Source organism: Anomalospiza imberbis, chromosome 1, assembly GCF_031753505.1.
Source record: "Anomalospiza imberbis isolate Cuckoo-Finch-1a 21T00152 chromosome 1, ASM3175350v1, whole genome shotgun sequence".
NCBI classification, from domain to species: domain Eukaryota; kingdom Metazoa; phylum Chordata; class Aves; order Passeriformes; family Viduidae; genus Anomalospiza; species Anomalospiza imberbis.
The window spans coordinates 147,078,606-147,098,981 of NC_089681.1; the positions used below are offsets into that span (position 1 = coordinate 147,078,606).

The window sequence follows — 20,376 nt, forward strand, 5'->3', positions numbered from 1 at the left end:
AAGTATTAAGAATCACTTGTTTGTTTTAATGGTATAAAATGTCCTTAATATTTCACAATTGTGACATAACTTCCTGAGAAAAATCCAGTATACAGCCAGAAGAGAAACAGCTTTTGAGATTCATATATTCTTAACTTAGCTCATTCTCTCTTTTAATTTTTAATAATATCAATAATATATTTGCAATAATTAAAATGATGAATAAATGACGGCTATTTGAAGACTCTTCCCTATTTATTAGTTCAAACATATTCACTTTGTTTTTTGGTTAAAACAACTTCTCTGGGCGCAAGTTAAAGCAAAAAATCCTTCATGAATACATGAAACTGTGCTACACCAACCAGGGCTCCACTGCTCAGGAGAATCACGAACACGATAAAGGATTCAAACCAAGAATGTTCCACAATCTGGTAGCAGGTTTTCCTCAGATTCCACCAGGTTTCTCCTCCAAACTTTGCAGCACTACCCAGGCAACAATGGAAGTACCGAGCACAACCTGAAAGTGAGAGACAGCAATGAGTGCATAGAAGGAAGGCAGGTGAATATCAAGGCATGGCCAGGAAAATTCTGGGGATAGAACAAAGTCAATGGCTGCAGTTACTGCATCGTGGTTGTTGGTTTTCCCTGTTTTACTGAGAGAAAAAAAATTGGGATACATCTAGTTTAATTTTTCTTGTAGCTCCTATTTATATACACAGTAGGTGGAGCCTCTTTGGACAACTTTCTTTTATTTCAAGACATTTCTGAGACTCTGGACAGGCTTTCACTGACCTGTTATTGGGGCACACAAAACTTCAAGGCCATGGGAAAAAGTCTTGATATTACAAAAGTCCTTCTCAGTTTCTGCACACTCTTTGAAAAGCAGAGATGAGATGCTGTAACCACAGCACAGAAAGCCACCAAATTTGTCAGGACTGATGTGAAAGCCAGTGCTGTTACAAATTAGGGTAGGAAGAAACCATAAAAGTATTGAACACACCCTAGAACAAGTTGCAAAGCTAGATATTATCTGACAATTTCAAGAGTCCTCAGATTACTGGATGATATTTAAGGTCCTTTCCAACCCAAGTAATTCTATGATTCTCTAATCATCACCCTATAGAAATTCAATTCATCTTAGCAGCTTTTTCTGCTTATTTCACTCCTTTGTTTGAGAATGTTCATGAAATGTTATTCAAGGGATACTTTAACCACTGCAAAGCATTAATAAATTTGGTGTGCCAGGCGACCATTGCCATGTGAGACCCGATCCCACACACTTTTCTTATGTTAAAGACTGACTTGGTTGCTTTTGAACTGAGTGAAATTCATCTCACCTCACAATCCTATTTTTCAGAATGGGGTCTATGCCATTGCCCATGTCCCACTTGGAAGCATTTGGCTTTTAGAGGAAAGAGTTTTATTTTTCAGGTGTCTCAGTCTCTGTGTTGACTAGTTAGGGACAACTATTTAGCTTTTTTTCAGATAACTAAAATTAACGGAAAATAATCTGACTCTATTGGCTCAGCCTCACTAGAGAAACAAGTTGAGTTTTCCCTCTTCTCACTTCCCAGTAGTAAAACCATGAGAGTCTTACCTTCTGGAAAACATTGTTCTGGAGTTTTGAAGTCTTCAGAAAATTCTGGAATCTGTTTTAAAACATCTTCAGGATTTGTCAGATCCACTGTGCTGACTTCAGAAGAGCTGATCCCGTCCAGCTACCGAGCACCATAATATCAGTTAATGATTCTTTCTAATTTGGGTCCAAATGAATAAATTAACCCATGAACAAATAAAACTCAAAATTAAAGCTTTGTTATGTACTAATATTACAAGTATTGTTGTTAATGGAATAAACTTTTCGATTTTAAAAGATATAAGCTTAGAAGTACCAATAGGTGCATTCAAATAGAGGACAAAACTCTATAATTACAATATCTATCTACGTGAACCAGATGTAACTGCCTAATCAGCTGGGAAATTGAAGAGCTTTTAAATTGCATATTAGTGAATGTAGTTCTCAAAAGAGGAGAAATTACTTGGGTTAAAACCATGAAATCATGGAAAGATGTATTCACACAGGAGACTCAGATAAATAAATCCATTATCATGCCAGGAGCTGAGCACCCATGACAGTATTTAGGAAGCAGAAATTGGAATCATACCCTGTATTCTTCAGGATTACAAAGCTTTTTGCCATCCCATTAAACCAAAGTCAATGTTATGAGTCAGCAGTTTGTTAGCAATTGCTTACTTTATTATTTTGTTCTTACATGTTTCCATAATGCTGGTTTTTACTTCTTTAAATGTATACTACATTCAAAATTAATTTAAAATCACTCTAAACTGGTAACAACTATCATTAATGACATAGAGAGAAACTCATTTCAAACATTATGTTTCTTGAATCCAAGATACTTAGGACACAGGCAGACTTGATGGAATTTCCCACATGGAAGCTTATCTCTCTTTAATTTTTTTTTAATTTTTTTTTAAATTCTCCTTTTTTGTGGGGTCAGAATTTAATAAATGGAAGGTATCAGAGTATTTTATAAATTATTCATCATTACTACCAAAGTTACATCATAGTTTTCCCATTTCTATACACTCTATTTCCTATACTTATATTTTTCTTTAAAATAAATACCTAGAAAACCTTGATTTTGCTCACAGAATTCCAGTTCCAGTATTAGCTCTTGTCCTGCCAGACCAGGTACTGCAAGTTCAGAGCTGCTTCTGGCACTAAACTTCTCTCTTGGTAAATCCCTGAACAGAAATATGCCTGTGTTTGACCAGTATTGGAAAATTAACATCACTAAAAAAAAAAAAATTGTTACCTCTTTTTCTTCTGGTGATGAGAGTTCACCCTTCATGTCATTTCCTAAATAAAGCACACTGAATTCTTCAGAGGAGAATCCTGATCCTTTACTCGAGCTTCCTGAATTTTTTGCTCTGTCTCCCCTTTGCCTGAGGTGATTTTCATCCTGAAATTAAACTGTGGATTACTGGGGCTTTCTTTTGTCTTTTTAGGGAGTGTACAAGTCAGAGGTGAAAAACCAATAAGCTATAAGTTTCATTTAAAGTGGGAATCTCCAGACAAGACTTATAAGAAAGGATCATTTTGAGTCTCTGATTTTACCTAAGGATAGAACTTCTCCCCAGCACAGAAAATGAAGGCATTTTAGTGATCTATTCAAAACTTAAATAAGAATTCTTGCATAGGAATTAAAAGGGAAATTCAAATGGGAAATTGTGAGACCAGAATGACAATTGTGATTGAAACAGAACTTAAAAATCCATAGAGCACAAAGAAATAGGGTAAATATATGATATAGTATCAAAAATATGTCCTTAGTAGAGGTACTCCATACTTAATCCCATCCACTTCTAATAATTACTACACACAGCAAGGGAAAACACCAAGTAAGGATCAGAGCTATCAATTCATATTCTGAATCCATGATAATGTTCTATATGCAGAACATGTATTTTTGTTCTTTTGTTCAAATAATACCAAAATAGTTAATATTATGCATAAATATTTACATTAAAAAATCCAAGTTCACCAAGGACTGCCACAAATACCTGTGTGCACCACATCACGTCAGCTAGAATCCCTGCAAAAATTCTCTCTTAAAACCATGAAAGAATCTTGATTTTAAAAGGCTCCAAGTGATGATTTACCCTTGCTGTAAATATTTTTACATTTGGTTCTAGTTCAGAACTTTGTAACTCTCTGGAAATGAATCAACATCTCTCACCCTATTCTGCTAGAGACTCTTCTCCTGCACATCCCTCCTTTCATCTCTCTCCACAGTTCTACTGCTCCAACACAAATGAAGAAATCCATTACCTGTTTGCTGCATTCTGTGTCAGTAAATGTGCTCAGTTTATCATCATCTTCAAAACCCTCACTTGTATTCTCTGCCTCAGCAATAGGGACACAAACAAATATGTTGGGGTTTCTAACAAAATCTTCAAGACCCGGGCATTTGTCCCTGTTTTTCTCAATCCATTCATTATTGTAATTCTCTTTACAACTTTTTGGCTCTTCACTCTTGAGCCCAAGTGAGTTCTGTGCAGTTAATTTGATTTTCTTCTTGTGCACTTTCTTTATGTGCCTGAGCTTCCTACAGCAGGCATCCCACGTCACGCTCTTGACAAACTGGAATCCCTTGCGGATCCGAGCGAAGGCGATCCGAAGATTGTTCATCTCTCCATCATCCTCTGTTGTCTGGAGACTGTCAGCACTAAAAGAACTCAGCAGCAGTGCAATGAAAAGGTTGAGAACCTGAAAGCAATTGAAATAATAATTAAAAAAAAAAAAAAGGTCTGGAAACTAGCATTCGAAAATCTGAATTCTAACTCTGAAGAACACAGATGCTGCCAAAGTTCAGTCTCTCCTGAGCAAATCAAAACAAGGTGATAAGGAAATGGCAGTGACTGATCACATTGTGGTTGATGAAATCAACTTCTCTATCAGAAATTTCAATGTTCCCATTCCTCTCTTCTCAAAAAATGTAATTTGAACTACAAGAGAAAACAGAACTGTGTGCCAAATGCATTATTTCATGAAGGCAACTTTTCAAAGGTTAAAGCAGCAACATAGACTCACATCCTGTCAGTTTAATAATTGTATCTTCATTCTTCAAATTAGAATTAAATCAGGCCTCTGTAGAGCTACTTCCAAAATTCTGTGAGATCAGATTCAGGCCCAGAAATTTCCTGAAATCTGCCACATTATCACAAAAATCGAAACCAAGAGAAGCTCAAATTTCTCATTTTTAAGCACCTTGAAATAAAGGAATTTTTAAACCTCCATTTGTTTGTTTTTTGGTTTTTTTTTTGTTTTTTTTTTTTTTTTGTTTTGTTTTTGTTTTTGTTTTTTTTTGTTTGTTCATTTTTAGGGGAATGTGAGAATTTATTTTTTTCATTAGTATTTTGGTTACTAATGGGATCTGTGTATCCTAATTTTTGTCATGGCAGAACTGGGCAAATAACCCCCCTGAGCCATCCAAGGACCACAGGCAGTGGAGAATATCAGCTCTCCAGAGATCAATTCATCCCATCTGTCTTAGTTATTGATTTTAGGCTGGAATAAATCTCAGTACTTCTCTCTGCTTCCTTGGACCATAAGCAAGCCTGGATAAAAAGTGGGAGCTAAAAACTTCATTGCTTGACAGTTAACATGATGTGATATAAATCTCACTCACAGCATTTCATCACTGACATCAATCCTTGCAGTGTGGAACAGACAGGACATTAAATACATATTTAGGATTCAGCCACAGAGCAGAGATTTCCCATAAACGTCTGCCTAGAGTTAAATATGCTCAGATACTTTTTTTACAATTAAGAGGAGCTTGGCATATGAATGAAGGACATGAGGAACAAAGTTACTAAAAGAAGATATTTATGATTTGGGCATCAAGAAAGGACAGCTCAGGACCAAGGAAGCTAGGCTGTCCCCTGTGTCCCAGCATAGTGTGTTGAGGCTGTGTAGGTTATGCCATTGCAAGATCTAGCTCTTGGATAAAAATGTACTTTGAGATGCCTAAAAATAGTCCTGATTTCTGTGGTAGCACTGTAGATCCTGCCATTTGCTGATAAAGAATTCAGTACTTGTATGAGGTCTTAATAAAATAAATAAAATTGATTTAGAGAGGGACTTAAGCGCTTGGCCTAATTAATTCAAGCAGGTAAGCCATAAGCCTCACTGATTATTTACATCCAAATCCCAAGATGCAGAGGAATGTACCTGCCTGTAGTGTATTTACTGCAAAGGTATTTCTTGTCACATTGCCACATGAAAAGGTCAAGTGATGCCGCGTGCAAAGCTCACAAAAATGGGAAAATACAGACAACGGCCCAAAGGTGAAAGGAAAAAGAGGATTTCACAGACTATAACATACATAGGTAAATTTTCCACCTGTTTTTAGGGAAACTACCTTTTGTTGTCAGAACAGCCATTAACTGGAGTCCACCACAGACAGGATGAAGAGGAGAACACATTGTGAAACTTACCACTAAATTTCCTATCACCATGACCAGCAGAAAGACAACAAGACACAGTGATGGTTCAGCAACCACCATGCAGTCCCACATGGTCTCAATCCATTCTCCACACAGAATTCGGAAAATGACGAGGAATGAATGGAAAAAGTCCTTCATGTGCCAGCGTGGCTTGCAGTCTTTGCTTATTTTAGTGCAGTTGAACGCATAACTTCTCCCAAAAAGTTGCACCCCTACTATAGCAAAAATGAAAATGGTGATTGCCAGGACGAGGGTCAGATTACTCAGTGCTCCCAGGGAGTTACAAATTATTTTAATTAGAGTGTTTAAAGTTGGCCAGGACTTTGCCAGTTTGAAGACCCTCAGCTGTGTAGCAACATAAAACATAGTGTTAGACATCAGTAGAGATAACTCATCTTTGCACCATGCAAATCCTACAACAACCAAATTACTGATATTCTGAACTAATCCAGCAATGCAACATTTGTGGCACATTAATACTTTTAGAAAGTATTTATAGATATTTTTTTTTCTTTTGACTGGGCAACACTGCAAACATAAACTAATCACCTCGTAAAGGACCAAACTACCTTGAGACCCTGAGAAATGCAGGCAGCTGTCCATGCAATTCTCTTGATGTAGATTATGGTGCCTAATTTGCATGTAAAACAAAGGACCAAAAGCTCGGGGACTGCTGCTGTAGTACTATCAAAAGAGTCTATATTTTGATAAAGCAATTTAAATCAGTCCCCAGCATATGAAGTGGATACCTTAACATAATATCACATCTCTCTTTATTGTTTATTTCTGTTTGTACTCTGACACTTTTTTCCTAATTTCCTGTGCTAGTTTTTAATTATTTGTGTCAGTTTTATAACATGTCCATTCTGAATTTTTTTTTTAATATTTCTCAGTGAATCCAAAATAAATATACTTCTTAAACTCTGACTCTAACATCACAAGGAGTTTGAGTGTGTTTCTTAAAGCCAAGAAGAGGTAGCAAAAATAAGTGGGGTAAAAAAAAATAATTTCTTGCCTCCTAACTGCAGAAGTATTCTCTATTAAATTCACAAGATAAAGTTTCATACAACTGAGCATGCGTGAAGCATTACCAGTCTGAAGGATCGTAAAACTGACAGGGTTCCTCCTTTTCTCCTTTCTTTCTTGCTTTTGTGTTTGGGTAAACTCAGTTCAACTAAACTCAGTGTGACAATGACACTGTCAAAAATATTCCAGGGCTGCTGAAAATAGTAATAGGGATCTAGAGCGATGATTTTTAAGATCATTTCTGCAGTGAAGATTCCTGTAAAAACCTGTGACAAGGAAACAGTAGCATCAGCCTGAAAGTAGCCATGAATTTATCTTATCTCTAGGTCATGTCCCCTCAAATAAACATTCATAGACAGGTTAATAAAACCCATGTTTATGAAGTTCTAATGCACTTTCAATTAAAATGGGAGGATTGTTTTCTGCATTCTCAGGAGCATGACGAAGTGCATAAAAAATCTGGGAATCATCTGTGTTAGAAACAAAGTTTATAAATGCAGGATTTGCTAATTTTTATGGTCACTTTTTATGTTTGAAGTGAAAACACATATCAACCAATTAATTAATTCTATAAAAACCCACAGAGCTGAGAATTTGCTTACCAAATTTCCTATTTTAAGCATGAATTTAAAAGTAGATGACATATTATTGTGCTCCAGTGCCATGAACAAAGTGTTCATCACAATGCAAACTGTAATGGTGAGTTCAAAAAAAGGATCCTTTATGAAAGCAGCTACTTTTTCCTTGATTCTCAACCAAAGTGGGCAACAGTCCCAAATTAGATACTTTAAAGCAAATTTCTTCAGGCGTGGTGGGCATTTCTGCTGAGCTTCTTCATGTTCTAAATGAAAAAGAAAATCCTTCTGTCATTAGTTACCACTGAGCAAGATGGTGAAATAACAGCTTCAAGCATTCAAAAGACCAGAGAAGAAAAAGAAAATCTCTCATCATCTCACAGAGCCTCCTTGCACTTTTTACCATTCATGTGGCTCTTACATCAGCTGATAAACGCAAAAATAAAAATACAGAGAAAATGCCAAATTCTTTTGTGAGCACTTCCTTCAAAAGCCTTTGGAAAGGGTTTTATTTGTCTCAGACTGGTCCTACAACCATCTGGCAATGCAGATATTTGTGATGCAGGGGCCTCACCACAGCTTCTCATGCTCTTGCAGGATAACAGAGCAGCTGCAGCACTTCCCACCTTGTCCTCACATGGGTGAGGGACAACGCCTGTGTCACACCCAAAAACTTCTTGTTTTCCTCAAGGCAGTTTTAAGAATCAATGGTAGATGTGGAGATTCTGACTCTGGCAAGTCCAAATTGCCTGAAATTTGGCCTTTGGCCTTTTCTATGGGAAAGGTCACACCCACCATTTCCCAGCTGATGCAAGTTCAACACGTCTCCATTTTCCTCAAGTAGAACTTGGGACAGAAGCTGTTTTGCCTTTGTCATTTTCATTTTTTTAATCAAATCTAAATCTCATAGCTTTTCTTTCTTCACCATTAATATTAATTAGCTCTTCAAAATACTTTTGACCCAGCTCAAGTCCTGTGCAAATTCATTGACTAACTGGAACTAGTTTTAAATACAAGCACAGTAGAAATTACTCATCTGGTTTTCAGGGACCTGGAAGCTTTTCAGAAATAGATGGGCTGGGTCTGACTCACATCCTTATCTTAATTGGACCTGTCTTTATTTCTTCCCTCTGTTTAATTTTCATTTCTTCTCCCCCAGGCTCAATAACTACATCTGCACCCTGCACCACTTATTCCAGAGTGATCACTTTGACTCAATCCTCACTCCAGGTCTAGCTCTTGTCTTCCTCTAGAGCTACAAGTCCTGTCCCACCCCGGCTCACAGACGAAACTGCAACAAAACCTAGATCTTTGATGAATTACACTGCAAGGCAAAGCTCAACCGGATGTGTTTCAACCATGATTCTCCCAGGAAATAAACTTCTAAAAAATTAAGAAAAGGGACCTTCCTGCCACAGGTACCCTCCTATTCAATCCCATACTTGTGGTCCAAGAACTGGTAGTAGAGCTTCTCAAAAGGTCCAAAAGAAAACAAAAGTTCCTCATCCTGAATAACTTGGACTGAAACTTTTCACCAAGATCTGCAACAAAACTATCAGTCATCAAAATAATTGTCACTGATTAACTCCCACCAAAAATTCTCATGGGAAGGTAAATTAAAGGAATAAAATTTTAAAGTTAAGTATTCAATATCCAAGAATTGCCACATCTAATTTAGCTTGCATAATCTTATTAATTGTTGAATTTTGTATGTTTGTGAATCCTCTGAATTCTGCCACTGACACAACAGAAATCAGAGGATCGGGAGGAGAAAAGTATCCCAGTCCTGTAGGTCAGATGATCAGAAATACCTTCCACCCACTCTCTCCCCAACCCCCTTCACTTTCTGTCCTACAGAACGAGCTTTTACAATAAGCAAAGAATGTGTTCCAGTACAGAGAGACTGCGTAACACCTTTTTTTCAAAGAGAAGTCCAAATTAACTATGAAATTCCTAATGACACGCCCACAAATCTCTGCTAACCTTTAAGAAATTTGTTTTGTTCTTTCATGGCAGCATTACTTTAAGGTTGAAATAAACTTAATGAGGAACCACTTACCCTCCAAGACACTGGTAATTATGCTGACTACACTTGCTGCCCTTTGTCTCTGAAGAGCCTCATTAAAGTACTCCGCTGACAGATGAGGAGGTAAATGCATCATGCTGCTCTCATCATGCACAGCTGGCTGCTCAGGGAAGTAAACACGATTAGGGAGATACCACGGGAGTGAAATGAGCCAGGATGTGATGATGGGTAACTGTGAGAGTTAATAGGAACAATAACAGGCAACCAAATAAATGTACATTTTTACAAGATGTAATAGACGCTGAGATTGAACGTTCTACTCTGTTATGGGGCTGCAATGCATGGACCCTGCAAGCACGTAACATGGGGCAAGCACAGCTTTGGAAATGAGTGTATGAGGGGAAATAGGCCTAGGAATTATTCAAGAGACTAATGGAATAAGAGAGAGGTGAAGGATAAATAGGGGAAATTGCAGAATTTACAGGCAAAGCTGCTGCATGATGCGAAAGGAGCTATGAACAAAAAAAAAAAAAATCACGGGTATTATTCAAAATTACACCTCTGAGCAGCATTTAGGATGAAAAGGGTGACTTGTAATTTCAGCACTAGGAACCTTTCAAACTATGTTAGTGCAATTAATGAATAGTAGAAACATAAGGTTTACAATAGGAAGGCCAAAATCTAATTTTCAGGAAGCATCAGACTATTAAAAACCTCTTTCTACAGAGAACTGAAAAATTCCCACATGAGCATGCTTGAGTGTTGCCCTGATTTTTAAAAGTGTTAAGTTTTTTTTTTATAGTTCTTTTGAAAGTTTTAAAGTTCTCATAAAACTTCTTCAGACTTCTGATCTGTTTACATATTTCTACTGGAGTTCTCACACACTGTTCATGTAAATAATGATTGTTTTGCATTCTTCTCTGTGGGAAGAGAGAATTAATAGACTGTTGGTTTGACCAGTGTGGTTGGGGAGGTGGTAATTCCATCCTCCAATCCACAGTCACCTCTAGAATTCTATTCATACCATATGTTCAAATAAACCTTTCTTTTTTTTCTCCTTTAAACTTACCAAGCGTCTGTGTACTCACTTCGTGTCCAATAGCGACACTTGAGTTCACATCACTGTTTGCCATTAAGGTGAAACTCTTAAAACAACAACAAAAAAAAAAAAAAACCAACCCTGCCACTGATTGATAAACCACTGTATAAAGCATATATTTAAAACATTATATTTTTCCTTACCAGATCCCCCTTTCCCGCATCTTCCATGACTGGTGGGAGCATGGCTCCTTCAGAGGACACGGGATCTTGGCTGTGCGCCCTGCTGCTCCCTCCTGCCAGCCTCGAGCCCACCCCAAGGTGGTCATCCAGACTGCCCCCCTCGCTGCTCCGCGCACAGTTCGGGGTGGCGGGGTGGGAGCTGTGGCCCCGTTGGCTTTGCAGGCTGGGGCGCCTTCCCATCTGCGCTCCCGAAAGGGACCGGCAGCGGGGTTTGTGTCCCCCCGCGCCCGGGGCGTCCTTGGCACCGAGGTCCGCTCTGGAGTCCACCTCCACGGCGGGGATTTGGAAGTTGAAGACGCTGCCGTGGCTCAGCCGGCGCTTGGCCTGGCTGGAGCTGGCGCCGTACGCCAGGCCCAGGAGAGACTGGGAGCCCAGGAAAAGCAGAACAGAGAGAACAGCGTAACATCATAGAGGGAATCTGGGGAAGCTCTAAATTATTAGAGCTTCGTAGCGTCTGCTATCTACCACTGCAAGTCCAAAACTCCTATTTGATTTAGATTTTTCGGGAAGGATTATGTTTAGATTGTCAATGGTAGATAATAAAACTTTATGAGCTGTACCAGCTATTTTTGAGATAAGCTTTATACTTACATTTTAAGTATGAAATTTTTCACAGAGAATGACGGTATAAAAGCTAAGTTCTCATAGTCATTCACTTTTTTTTATTTCTCATTGTTATAGAAATTTTATTTAACTATTTTAACTTTGATTTCATCCTTAATTTATAACACTTCCTTTTCAAATTAATTTTTTCATCTAATTCTTCTTTATCCCAACATTTGTTTATTTTAAAGATTTAAGATTAATCTGTGTTTGTAATGGGATTTTGTTTATGCTTTCAAGCCATTAATTTTAAATTAAAATTAGAAAAGCTGTAAGGATCTCAGATTCAGATAATAGATTACCAACTTTCGTTGACTGTCTGGGAGCTGTGACTTGGGAAGTTCTTCTTCATTTTCTTCTCTCCCCAATGACTTATTTCTCTTTTCCCTATTGCTCCTTTCTTTGATTTCTTTGGGCGACAGAGAAGAGGCTTCAAAGGAGCTAAGTGACAGGATATCAATCCCTTTAATACCCAGTGACTGAAATTAAAAAAAAAAAAAAATTATATTTTTGCTGGGTGCTTTGAGTAAAAGCAGAAAGAAAACACTTCTGTGCTCTATATTATTATTTCCTGTTAACAATTTGTGTTTCACAAAACTCACTAAAAATTTTCAAATATATAATAATACTAAATGAAAAAGGAGAGAATTTCCCCAACATATGGAGCACTGAACAATTTGCTATTTGCAGTGTGTTATATGATTACAAGTACTGGGCCTGCCAGAGGCAAAATAATCACATTATAGCTCCTACTCCTCCATATGGCAAATTTGCTTACAATAAAAATGCTCAGTTTGAAAATAATGCAGTAGAATATATTCTTTCCCCAAAATAAATGTTCAAACCATAATAAAAGTCTTTCTTTTCATTGGGGATCCTTGGGACTATATTCACAGTGTGGATGATTTTCCTTCCAATGCTGACTTTAGGGTGATATTTTTAAAACACTGAAGTATCTTGTTCCAGAAGCTTCTATGCTATTTAAGTTACCAAGAGACTTTTCATTCAACTACAATAGGTTTTGGCTCACATGTTAATGCAGCAGAATTACAGTGTGTTTCTTTGCTCAGCAGCCCAAATATAAAAAAGAATTAAAAAACAACTAAACTTTCTTTTGGAAGCTGCTGGTTGATGGAATTTTATGTTTTCCCAATTTAAAAATACTGCTTTTCTTAAAGTAACATCAACCTTTAATTCTTTTTATCCAGAATAACAGTCATTGTTTCACAGGAAACATACACAGCTGAACAAGGAGCTGTTTTGCAGCTCCAGGAATCACTAATTTCAATAAGCTATCACTTGCTCCTGTTTCCATGAATGGCTTTTCTATACAGCTGTACACAGGGAGTGATGCTTTTTCTTATGTCTGGATGGGGCTCTGAGCAACCTGGTCTAGTGGAAGGTGTCCCTGGCATGGCAGGGGCTTGGAATGAGATGATCTTTAAGGTCCCTTCCAACCTAAACCTGACCAAAAAATAGAAGAATGAGACAAAGACTTGGAAGTGAATAATTTACATACCTCTTGCTCCTTCTGCAGTAATTCCATAGCTTCCCGAAATTTCCTTTCCTTTGCCTCGGTTTCAGCAATGGTGGCCTTGTTCTGGTCCTCGTATGCCATTGTTACTACAGCCAGAATCAAGTTGACTAGATAAAATGAGCCCAGAAAGATGACCATCATGAAGAAGACTACATACACCTTCCCAGAAGCTCTGAGGGTCTGCAAGCAACACACCCCAGAGATAAACATTACCACAAAAAATACCAGGTAGGCTTTCAATGAGTCTCTGAAATTCTTTAAAAGCACTGAGCTTCCTAGACACGATGCTTCAGGAAGCTTAAATGGAATTATACATTTCTTTGCTATTCTTCCCTGTCTTCCTCCCTCCTCCGATACCCTCACATTGTAACTCCCATGAAGACAATGGAGGAGGCATTTTTACATTTCTGAAGGACAGTACAGAACCCTTTTAGGACTTTTTTCCAAGAGCAGGGCAAAAAAGCTGGGAAGAACTTCAGCATCCCTTTTCTAGGAGTCACAGGCAGAAGGGAAGACATGGGCTTGATGACTTGCAGCTATTGCTTTTATTTGAGGTTTCTTGTCCTCTCTACACATTTCTGCTTCAACTAATGAAGATCAGCTCTGAGCCACACACAAAACTGGTACCTGTTGGTACAGACGCTCCCAGTAGTCCTGGGTCATCAGGCGGAATAAGGAAAGAAAAGCCCAGCCAAATGTATCAAAGCTGGTGAAACCATAATCAGGATTTGGCCCAATTTTACAGCATTTATAGCCAGGAGGACAGTCCCTAGAATTAATAACAAAAAGTGGAGCTCTTGTAAATGTGCAGATTTCAAGGAAAACTTCAGCTTGATGTAAGAGTTCTGATTATGTTTCAGCTCTGCAGTTCATTAGAGTGCAAAACAATTTTCTACTCCAGGTAGTATTGGCTGGAAGGAGGGATGGAAAAAGCAGCACCCACAATCCAGAAGCAAAGGAAAAAGGCTGGAGTAGATCACCATCCCAGGACAGCCCCCTCATCACCAATCCTCATCCCCTGCCCCTCACTGCAAAGCAGCCACATCTCCCTCCTTGCTGAATCCTGCCCTCCAAAATTTGCATTTTATTTTTCCAGTTTAAGGCTCATGAACCTTCACAGAGAGGAGTGTCTGTCCTGTGATATACCCCAGATCTTTCACATTTTCAGTTCTCTCATACATCCATGGGAAAAAGAAAGACAACACTTCAGGAAAGTCTAATTAGATCTAAATTAGCCAACTGCAGGTTCATACCTCATTCCCTACAGGACTTAAATTATCTGACTGTTTGCTATACTTTGTTTTCTGTGTTCCTCATTCTGCATAAAAGGAAAGCTTGGAATTTCTGCTTTTGTCTCGCATGATTGAGCAAATATAGGAGCACTGAGGCAGAGAAAACTTCCAAGGAAGAAATAATCTTAAGTCACTCACCCAGCACCAGGACCACACAGCAAAATATCCACAGTACCATTTTTCCTAGCAAAGTCATCTATTACAAAAAAAAGGGAAAAAAAAATTAAACCCAGAGCACTTTCAAGCCTGAATCCTCTATCATTTAATATTAGTAGTGATGAGTAACCAGTGACCTGTAAGAGCAAGGGCACAGGTTTCCCATGCTCACATTAACTGCACCAGATTGCAGGATGTCCTGGCCTCATTTATAAACATGCATATGTTTGTGCATGAATTCCAGACTGAAGGCAGTCCTTCTGAAGAATTTTTACAGTTATTATCACTTTGGCTACATCTGTGTAAAGGAAATGAAGAATTGGAAGACATAGGCTCAAATGCAGTCACAGAAACCCAGAGTGGTTTGGGTTGGAAGGGACTGTAAATCTCATTCCAAGCCTTCCACTATCCCAGGTTGGTCCAAGCCCCATCCAGCCCAGCCTTGGACACTTCCAGGGATCCAGGGGCAGCCACAGCTTCTCTGGGCACCCTGTGCCAGGGCCTCATCACTCTCTGAATAAAGAATTTCTCCCTTACATGTAATAGAAATGTTAAACCAACGCAATATTTGGTAAATGTTGGCACAAACTGGCAGAATTCTGGCCCTGGTAGCAATTACCCCTCTCCAAGAATGTGTGTAAATGTTGCTAGGAGTAGAATAGACCAGTTCTGTTTGCAATGAGCAATAAAAAAGTCCAGTTCTGAGGGGCAAGAAAGAGTATTTGATTGTGTGAATATCCACCACTACTGAGCCCAACAGCAGCTCCTAACCCTGCTCAGCTGGGAAATGCAGATTTATCCATTAGGATGCTGGAGCTGTGCCCTTTTTGAACTCTTCCCCTATTTCTCTTAGCATTAGTTACTCTGTTATCAGCAGAATCAAAGTAAAAGCTCTGGCTAATAGCTAATTATCTCCATTAAGGTGTGGATTTATTATCCCAGATGTAAAGGAGGTCTTGCATCTCCTTGGTGCTTCTCAAACCTCTCCTGTGCTCATCAGATGAGTCAGTATGATTCAGAGCCACCAGGAGCCTTTGATATCAGCTCTGCCATACCATGTAAATACCCCATAAAGGAATGAATCCCTATCTGGGCTACTTTCCACTGGAATTTTGCTCAGCTCCACTTCAGCAAACTGAAAAAAATAAAAGGTGTTTTAAGAAGATTCAGTGATTGAATTTCAGAGAGTCATAATAAAATATAGTTCTCCGTGTGGGAGAAGGGAACTTCCCACAAAATCAGAAAGAAAGCAGTCCATAAAAATATATAAAAATAGTTTTATAGAAAACTGGGCTTATAGGGCTGTACATCCTAAATCCTATAAGAAAGTCATCTACCAAGCATTAAACTTTTCTGGGCTCTCCAATTCCTTTTGGCACAGGATTTGAACAACACAAAGGCTGTGAAGCAACACAGATTTTATATTTCTCGAGCTCTGTTTTCTCCACACCATTGCCTTTATACAGCTTCAATGTTCTGCATATACTAAAGTACAGATCCTTTTGCTTCTTGTTCTTCAGCACAGAAAATCAGCATTTTTAGCCCAACTTTGTCTCATCCATGATCTCTGCTATGGTGTTCTTGTCTTGATTGATTCCTTTGCAAGTTTGCTTTCAATTATGGTTTTTACAGTTTCTGTACATGTAAATTACTTGCTTCTTATGTGTGGTCTTTTGGTAGGAGCAAGGAAAAAAATAAGGTTTTCCTCAAAAATCTTTTCTACAGTTTCTTCCCCTGGCTGGTGAAGTTATTGAAAAAATCCTGTCTGAACAAGTCTCCCACATAGAGTGCGGACAAACAGCAGTTCTGGGTGACTTTTCATGTATTTCATGAGTTCCCCTGGGAAAATTCTTCTCTCCCTGTGCAACTGCTGCTATGTCTGAACTCACTGGGAGAGATTTCCTTCAGCAATTAAGCTTTCTTCATGTTTCTGGCACAGACATTGATTATTTTGAGTCTGTTTTTTTCATATATATTGAGTCTTCTCCTTTAACACAAGGCCTTGCTTTGCTCTTCTGAATTGCATCTTAAAATTGTTCCTCTGAGAATGCTTTGATGCATTTTCAGATCTCTGCTCCACAGTTCCACCACCAGCCTCAGCCAAGGTGTAAACATGAAACATATGTATTGTATATATCTCATATAAGACATAAAATAAGATATATTTGATGTCAAGAAGTAAGTGATTTGCCTTTTCAAAAAATGCCTCTCTTTTAAGCTGAGGAGCAGTTCTCACTGAGCAGGAAAATGAAGATGCATGGGTTCTTCAGCCTGTAGTAAAAGGTGAACTTTGGGGAATTACAACAGAGAACGAGCTAATGCATGTTTCAGTTATTGTCAGATCATTCAGGGAAACTGATCCGGATGTTACTGGAAAATTTGGGAGAGCTTTTTCTTATAATGAGGGGAAGGAGTGCATTCCTGGATGCCTACAAGCTGCTCTGGCAATCAGAAGGCCATTATCAGGTAGTTACTCATCAAAACACCAATCAAAACACCCTAATTCACAGCAGTGGTTATACATGTGTGCATAGGTGTCTATCGCATCATCTGAAGAGGAATTAAGGAGAAAAAATTACCTGAATCATTAAGAAACTTTTCATAACTTTCCCATGTTTTATTACAAAACTCTGTAGTGTTCCTGATACACTTTTGCCTGAGATTGCCCTTAAAAAGCTGGAGGCCTATGAGGGCAAAAACACTCAGGCAGAAAACAGTCAGGATCATCACATCAGCAAGTTTCTTAACAGACTGGATAAGTGCCCCTACAATGATCTTGAGCCCTAAAAAGACAATATAAAAAGGAAAAACAGGATGAAAAACTGAGATTCAAATATAATACTTGATTAGAATTAAAACAATGTATAGAAACCAAAGTATAAGAATTACAGGATAATATGTGGCAAATATATTTGCAATGCAAGTATATTCAGGATGAGAGTGACTTATATGAGAGAAATACTTTTTCTTCCTTTTGTTGACCCTACAATTATTAGAGATTCCTTTAATCTCTGAAAAATATTCATGCAAATGTGATGAACCAGAGATAGTCTAGTTTTCTTTATCCATGAAAAGTAATATGCATAATTCAAATTATTCTTCCAACATTGGTAATTTGTGAAGATAATATCCAATCTGAACCTCTCCTGGCATGGATTGATGATGTAAAATCACTAGTGGCAAAGACCCTTCAATATCCAGAATTATTTCTGTGGAACCATAACACACACATCAGCCAAAAGCACATTCTATAAAACTGACATAATAAACCCTGAGCAGTATCTTTAAAAGCATAATGAAAACAAACTATATTCAATATTATTTCTAACACCTGATTCATTCTGACTGGGACAGATGAACTGAGACACTTTTTGTGTGCACAAATTCAGCTGTTTCTGCAACTTGTGAAAGATACAGGGAGGAAAAAAAAAAAGGCAAAAGCCAACATTTTGAACGAAGCAAAGAATGTAAGGAGGAGAAAGTACTCGGCAAGTAAGATTTCTTACCTGGGACTACTGAAATGGTTTTTAAAGCTCTGAGAACCCTGAAAGTCCGGAGGACTGACACACTCCCCAAGTCACTAAATGCACCCACATACCTGTAAAGAGCAGATGTGAAATACCAAGTGGTTGAACAGAGTTAACAGGGCAGTTATTTACAGTGGTCATTCCTGGATGTCAACCTTTCCAAGTGTATTTTAAGCATTAAAAAGCTACATATCAAGGATTTGTCTGAAGACTTATAAAATAGAAATGCATTTCCTCATTATTAGAGACTCCCTCTGAGGTGGCTCCTGGCTTGTGCACAGCTTGTGAGCATCTTTAAACATCATTAATTTAAAATACAAAAATACCACTCAATATTGTGAATTTACAAATGCTGGCTGAGCTGTTTTGATCTTCCTTCTGTAGCTGCATTTAGCCAGTATATAGAAGCTTGCTAATTACCAGAAAATCAGGCTTTAGCTATGACTTCTGGAGATGGAGCTGTAATTCAATCCACTATCCTGGTGTCTACACCCATCACCCTAACTGCAAAATTATGCTTTCACTCATGGGGTCAGCAAGTCTGTATTTATACCCAGCTCTTACATTTCCCCAGTCTAAACACATCCATTCACATAAACCCACCACTGGGAATATCTTGCTCTGCACAGCTCTAGTCCCTTCTTGAAGGACTAAAACCTTATTTTAAAACAGCTGAGTGCTAAACGAGGGGAAAAGTCAATGTTCTAGGTAGTTTCAGGTGCAATTAGGAGCCATGGGTTGGTTTTTAAACCACAGCCTTTTGCACCACAGCAATGAGAATTTCTAGCACAGAGAGAGGAGGCAGGTAATCCATATTTTATTTGTTCGCACTTACGCCATGACGATAACGGTGAAATCCAACCAGTTCCAGGGATCCCGAAGGAAAGTGAATTCATTTAGACAGAATCCTGTTGCCAATATTTTTATCAATGATTCAAAAGTGTAAATGCCAGTGAAAGTAAATCTAAGGAGGGGAGAGAAGAGCCAAAGGGAAAGAGCAGTGTTAGCACTCAGCGGAAGAGGCACGGTCAGACTATTCAATGTCTGGGCCAGCAAACTGAGACAATGCTGGAGACAACTAAGATTTCTGCTGGATTTCAGTGTATTCCATCAGTATCTGGTTCACATGGAGCTGGAGACAGTAGCTGACTGCAACCTGGACATGGCTATTAACGCAACCCGTGACACACTTTTTGGCATTCGACAATTTTTTCCCAAATTATTTCATGTGAGACCCCATAATTTCATAAACACTAAACTCCCAGTTACTAGCTAAAATAAAGACCCAAATTTGTATCTTCCCCCAGTTTCAAGTGGCCAAGTGAACATGTGATATGTTGCGTTATTTCCTTTGGGCACACAGCAACCATTTCTGTGTAGAATATTTAAAACACTTAGAGAAATACAAGAGTAGAGGGTTTTCAATTTAAGATGGCAATTATTCTTATTAATGGAAAATTATCAGTAAAAGCTCTTCTGGACTTAACTGAGTGCACTTATAATTTCAAGGAGGCAGCGATATCCCTACAGAATTCAAAAGGCTTTCATTTGGTAGTCAGCAAATGCACTAAGAAATTATATGGATGTAATGCTTCCCTTTTTATTTGGAAAGGAGTATTCTGAAATTATTCTTGAAATGCATTTGAATGGTAGCTGATGTCAACAGCAGATACAACTCTGATCCAACCTTTAACTCTCTCAAAGGCAGAGATGCACCTCAGCATCTTCTGGTGTTTTATTCCATGCAGAGTATTGTTCCTGCTTGCATGAGAGTTTGCCATTCCAAGCTGTTTCAGTGTCATTTAACATGATATAGTAAAAAAATACTTTTAAGCCTGTTTTAAATATTAAGTATTTGGGAATCTTCTCCTTCGTGTTAGGTGTTAGAATTATCAGTATTCATATTCTAGCATTTTGCCAAAGTGAAAAAGTGACAACTGAAGTAGTCTCTTAAAAACACCAAAACCAACAAACCCAAAACCAAATCAACAAATATGGCATTATACATCCAAGACTGACTGCAAAACATGGATTTATTGTGATTTAACATTGCAGGTGTTGGCAGCACTGAAGATAAAAGCTTTCCATTCTAACAGCACTCTGCAGGCCAAGTGCTTCTGACAGAACATTTTATTAGAGCAAAACTCAGCATTTCAATATAATTAGACAAAATTCTGAAAGACAGCAACTCCCATGTGCTCAATCAGCATCAGTAACAACAGGAAATACATCTTGATAGAGAGCAAATAATTACTGAGTAACTTCAGAAAGTGGGAAAACTGGAGCAGCAGAACAGACATAAAGCCAGTTCAACAGTGGAACTTAATCTGCACTTACTCTC

The 20,376-nt window shown here is 38.3% G+C and overlaps 1 protein-coding gene across 1 annotated transcript in view; it reads right to left on the reverse strand.

Moving 5' to 3' along the window:
• LOC137463949 (sodium channel protein type 5 subunit alpha-like) overlaps nt 1-20,376 on the reverse strand; it is a 40,885-nt gene that overhangs the window by 8,986 nt on the left and 11,523 nt on the right. Inside the window, exons 5-20 of the mRNA XM_068175297.1 lie at nt 18,871-18,999; nt 18,015-18,106; nt 17,088-17,291; nt 14,491-14,548; nt 13,688-13,829; nt 13,043-13,240; nt 11,826-12,002; nt 10,882-11,283; nt 9,673-9,799; nt 7,641-7,879; nt 7,104-7,304; nt 6,004-6,357; nt 3,833-4,270; nt 2,817-2,963; nt 1,577-1,697; nt 342-496 (exon numbers count right to left, since the gene is read on the reverse strand). Coding sequence (XP_068031398.1) covers nt 342-496; nt 1,577-1,697; nt 2,817-2,963; nt 3,833-4,270; nt 6,004-6,357; nt 7,104-7,304; nt 7,641-7,879; nt 9,673-9,799; nt 10,882-11,283; nt 11,826-12,002; nt 13,043-13,240; nt 13,688-13,829; nt 14,491-14,548; nt 17,088-17,291; nt 18,015-18,106; nt 18,871-18,999 — 3,184 coding nt within the window. The remainder of the gene's footprint in view (nt 1-341; nt 497-1,576; nt 1,698-2,816; nt 2,964-3,832; nt 4,271-6,003; nt 6,358-7,103; nt 7,305-7,640; nt 7,880-9,672; nt 9,800-10,881; nt 11,284-11,825; nt 12,003-13,042; nt 13,241-13,687; nt 13,830-14,490; nt 14,549-17,087; nt 17,292-18,014; nt 18,107-18,870; nt 19,000-20,376) is intronic.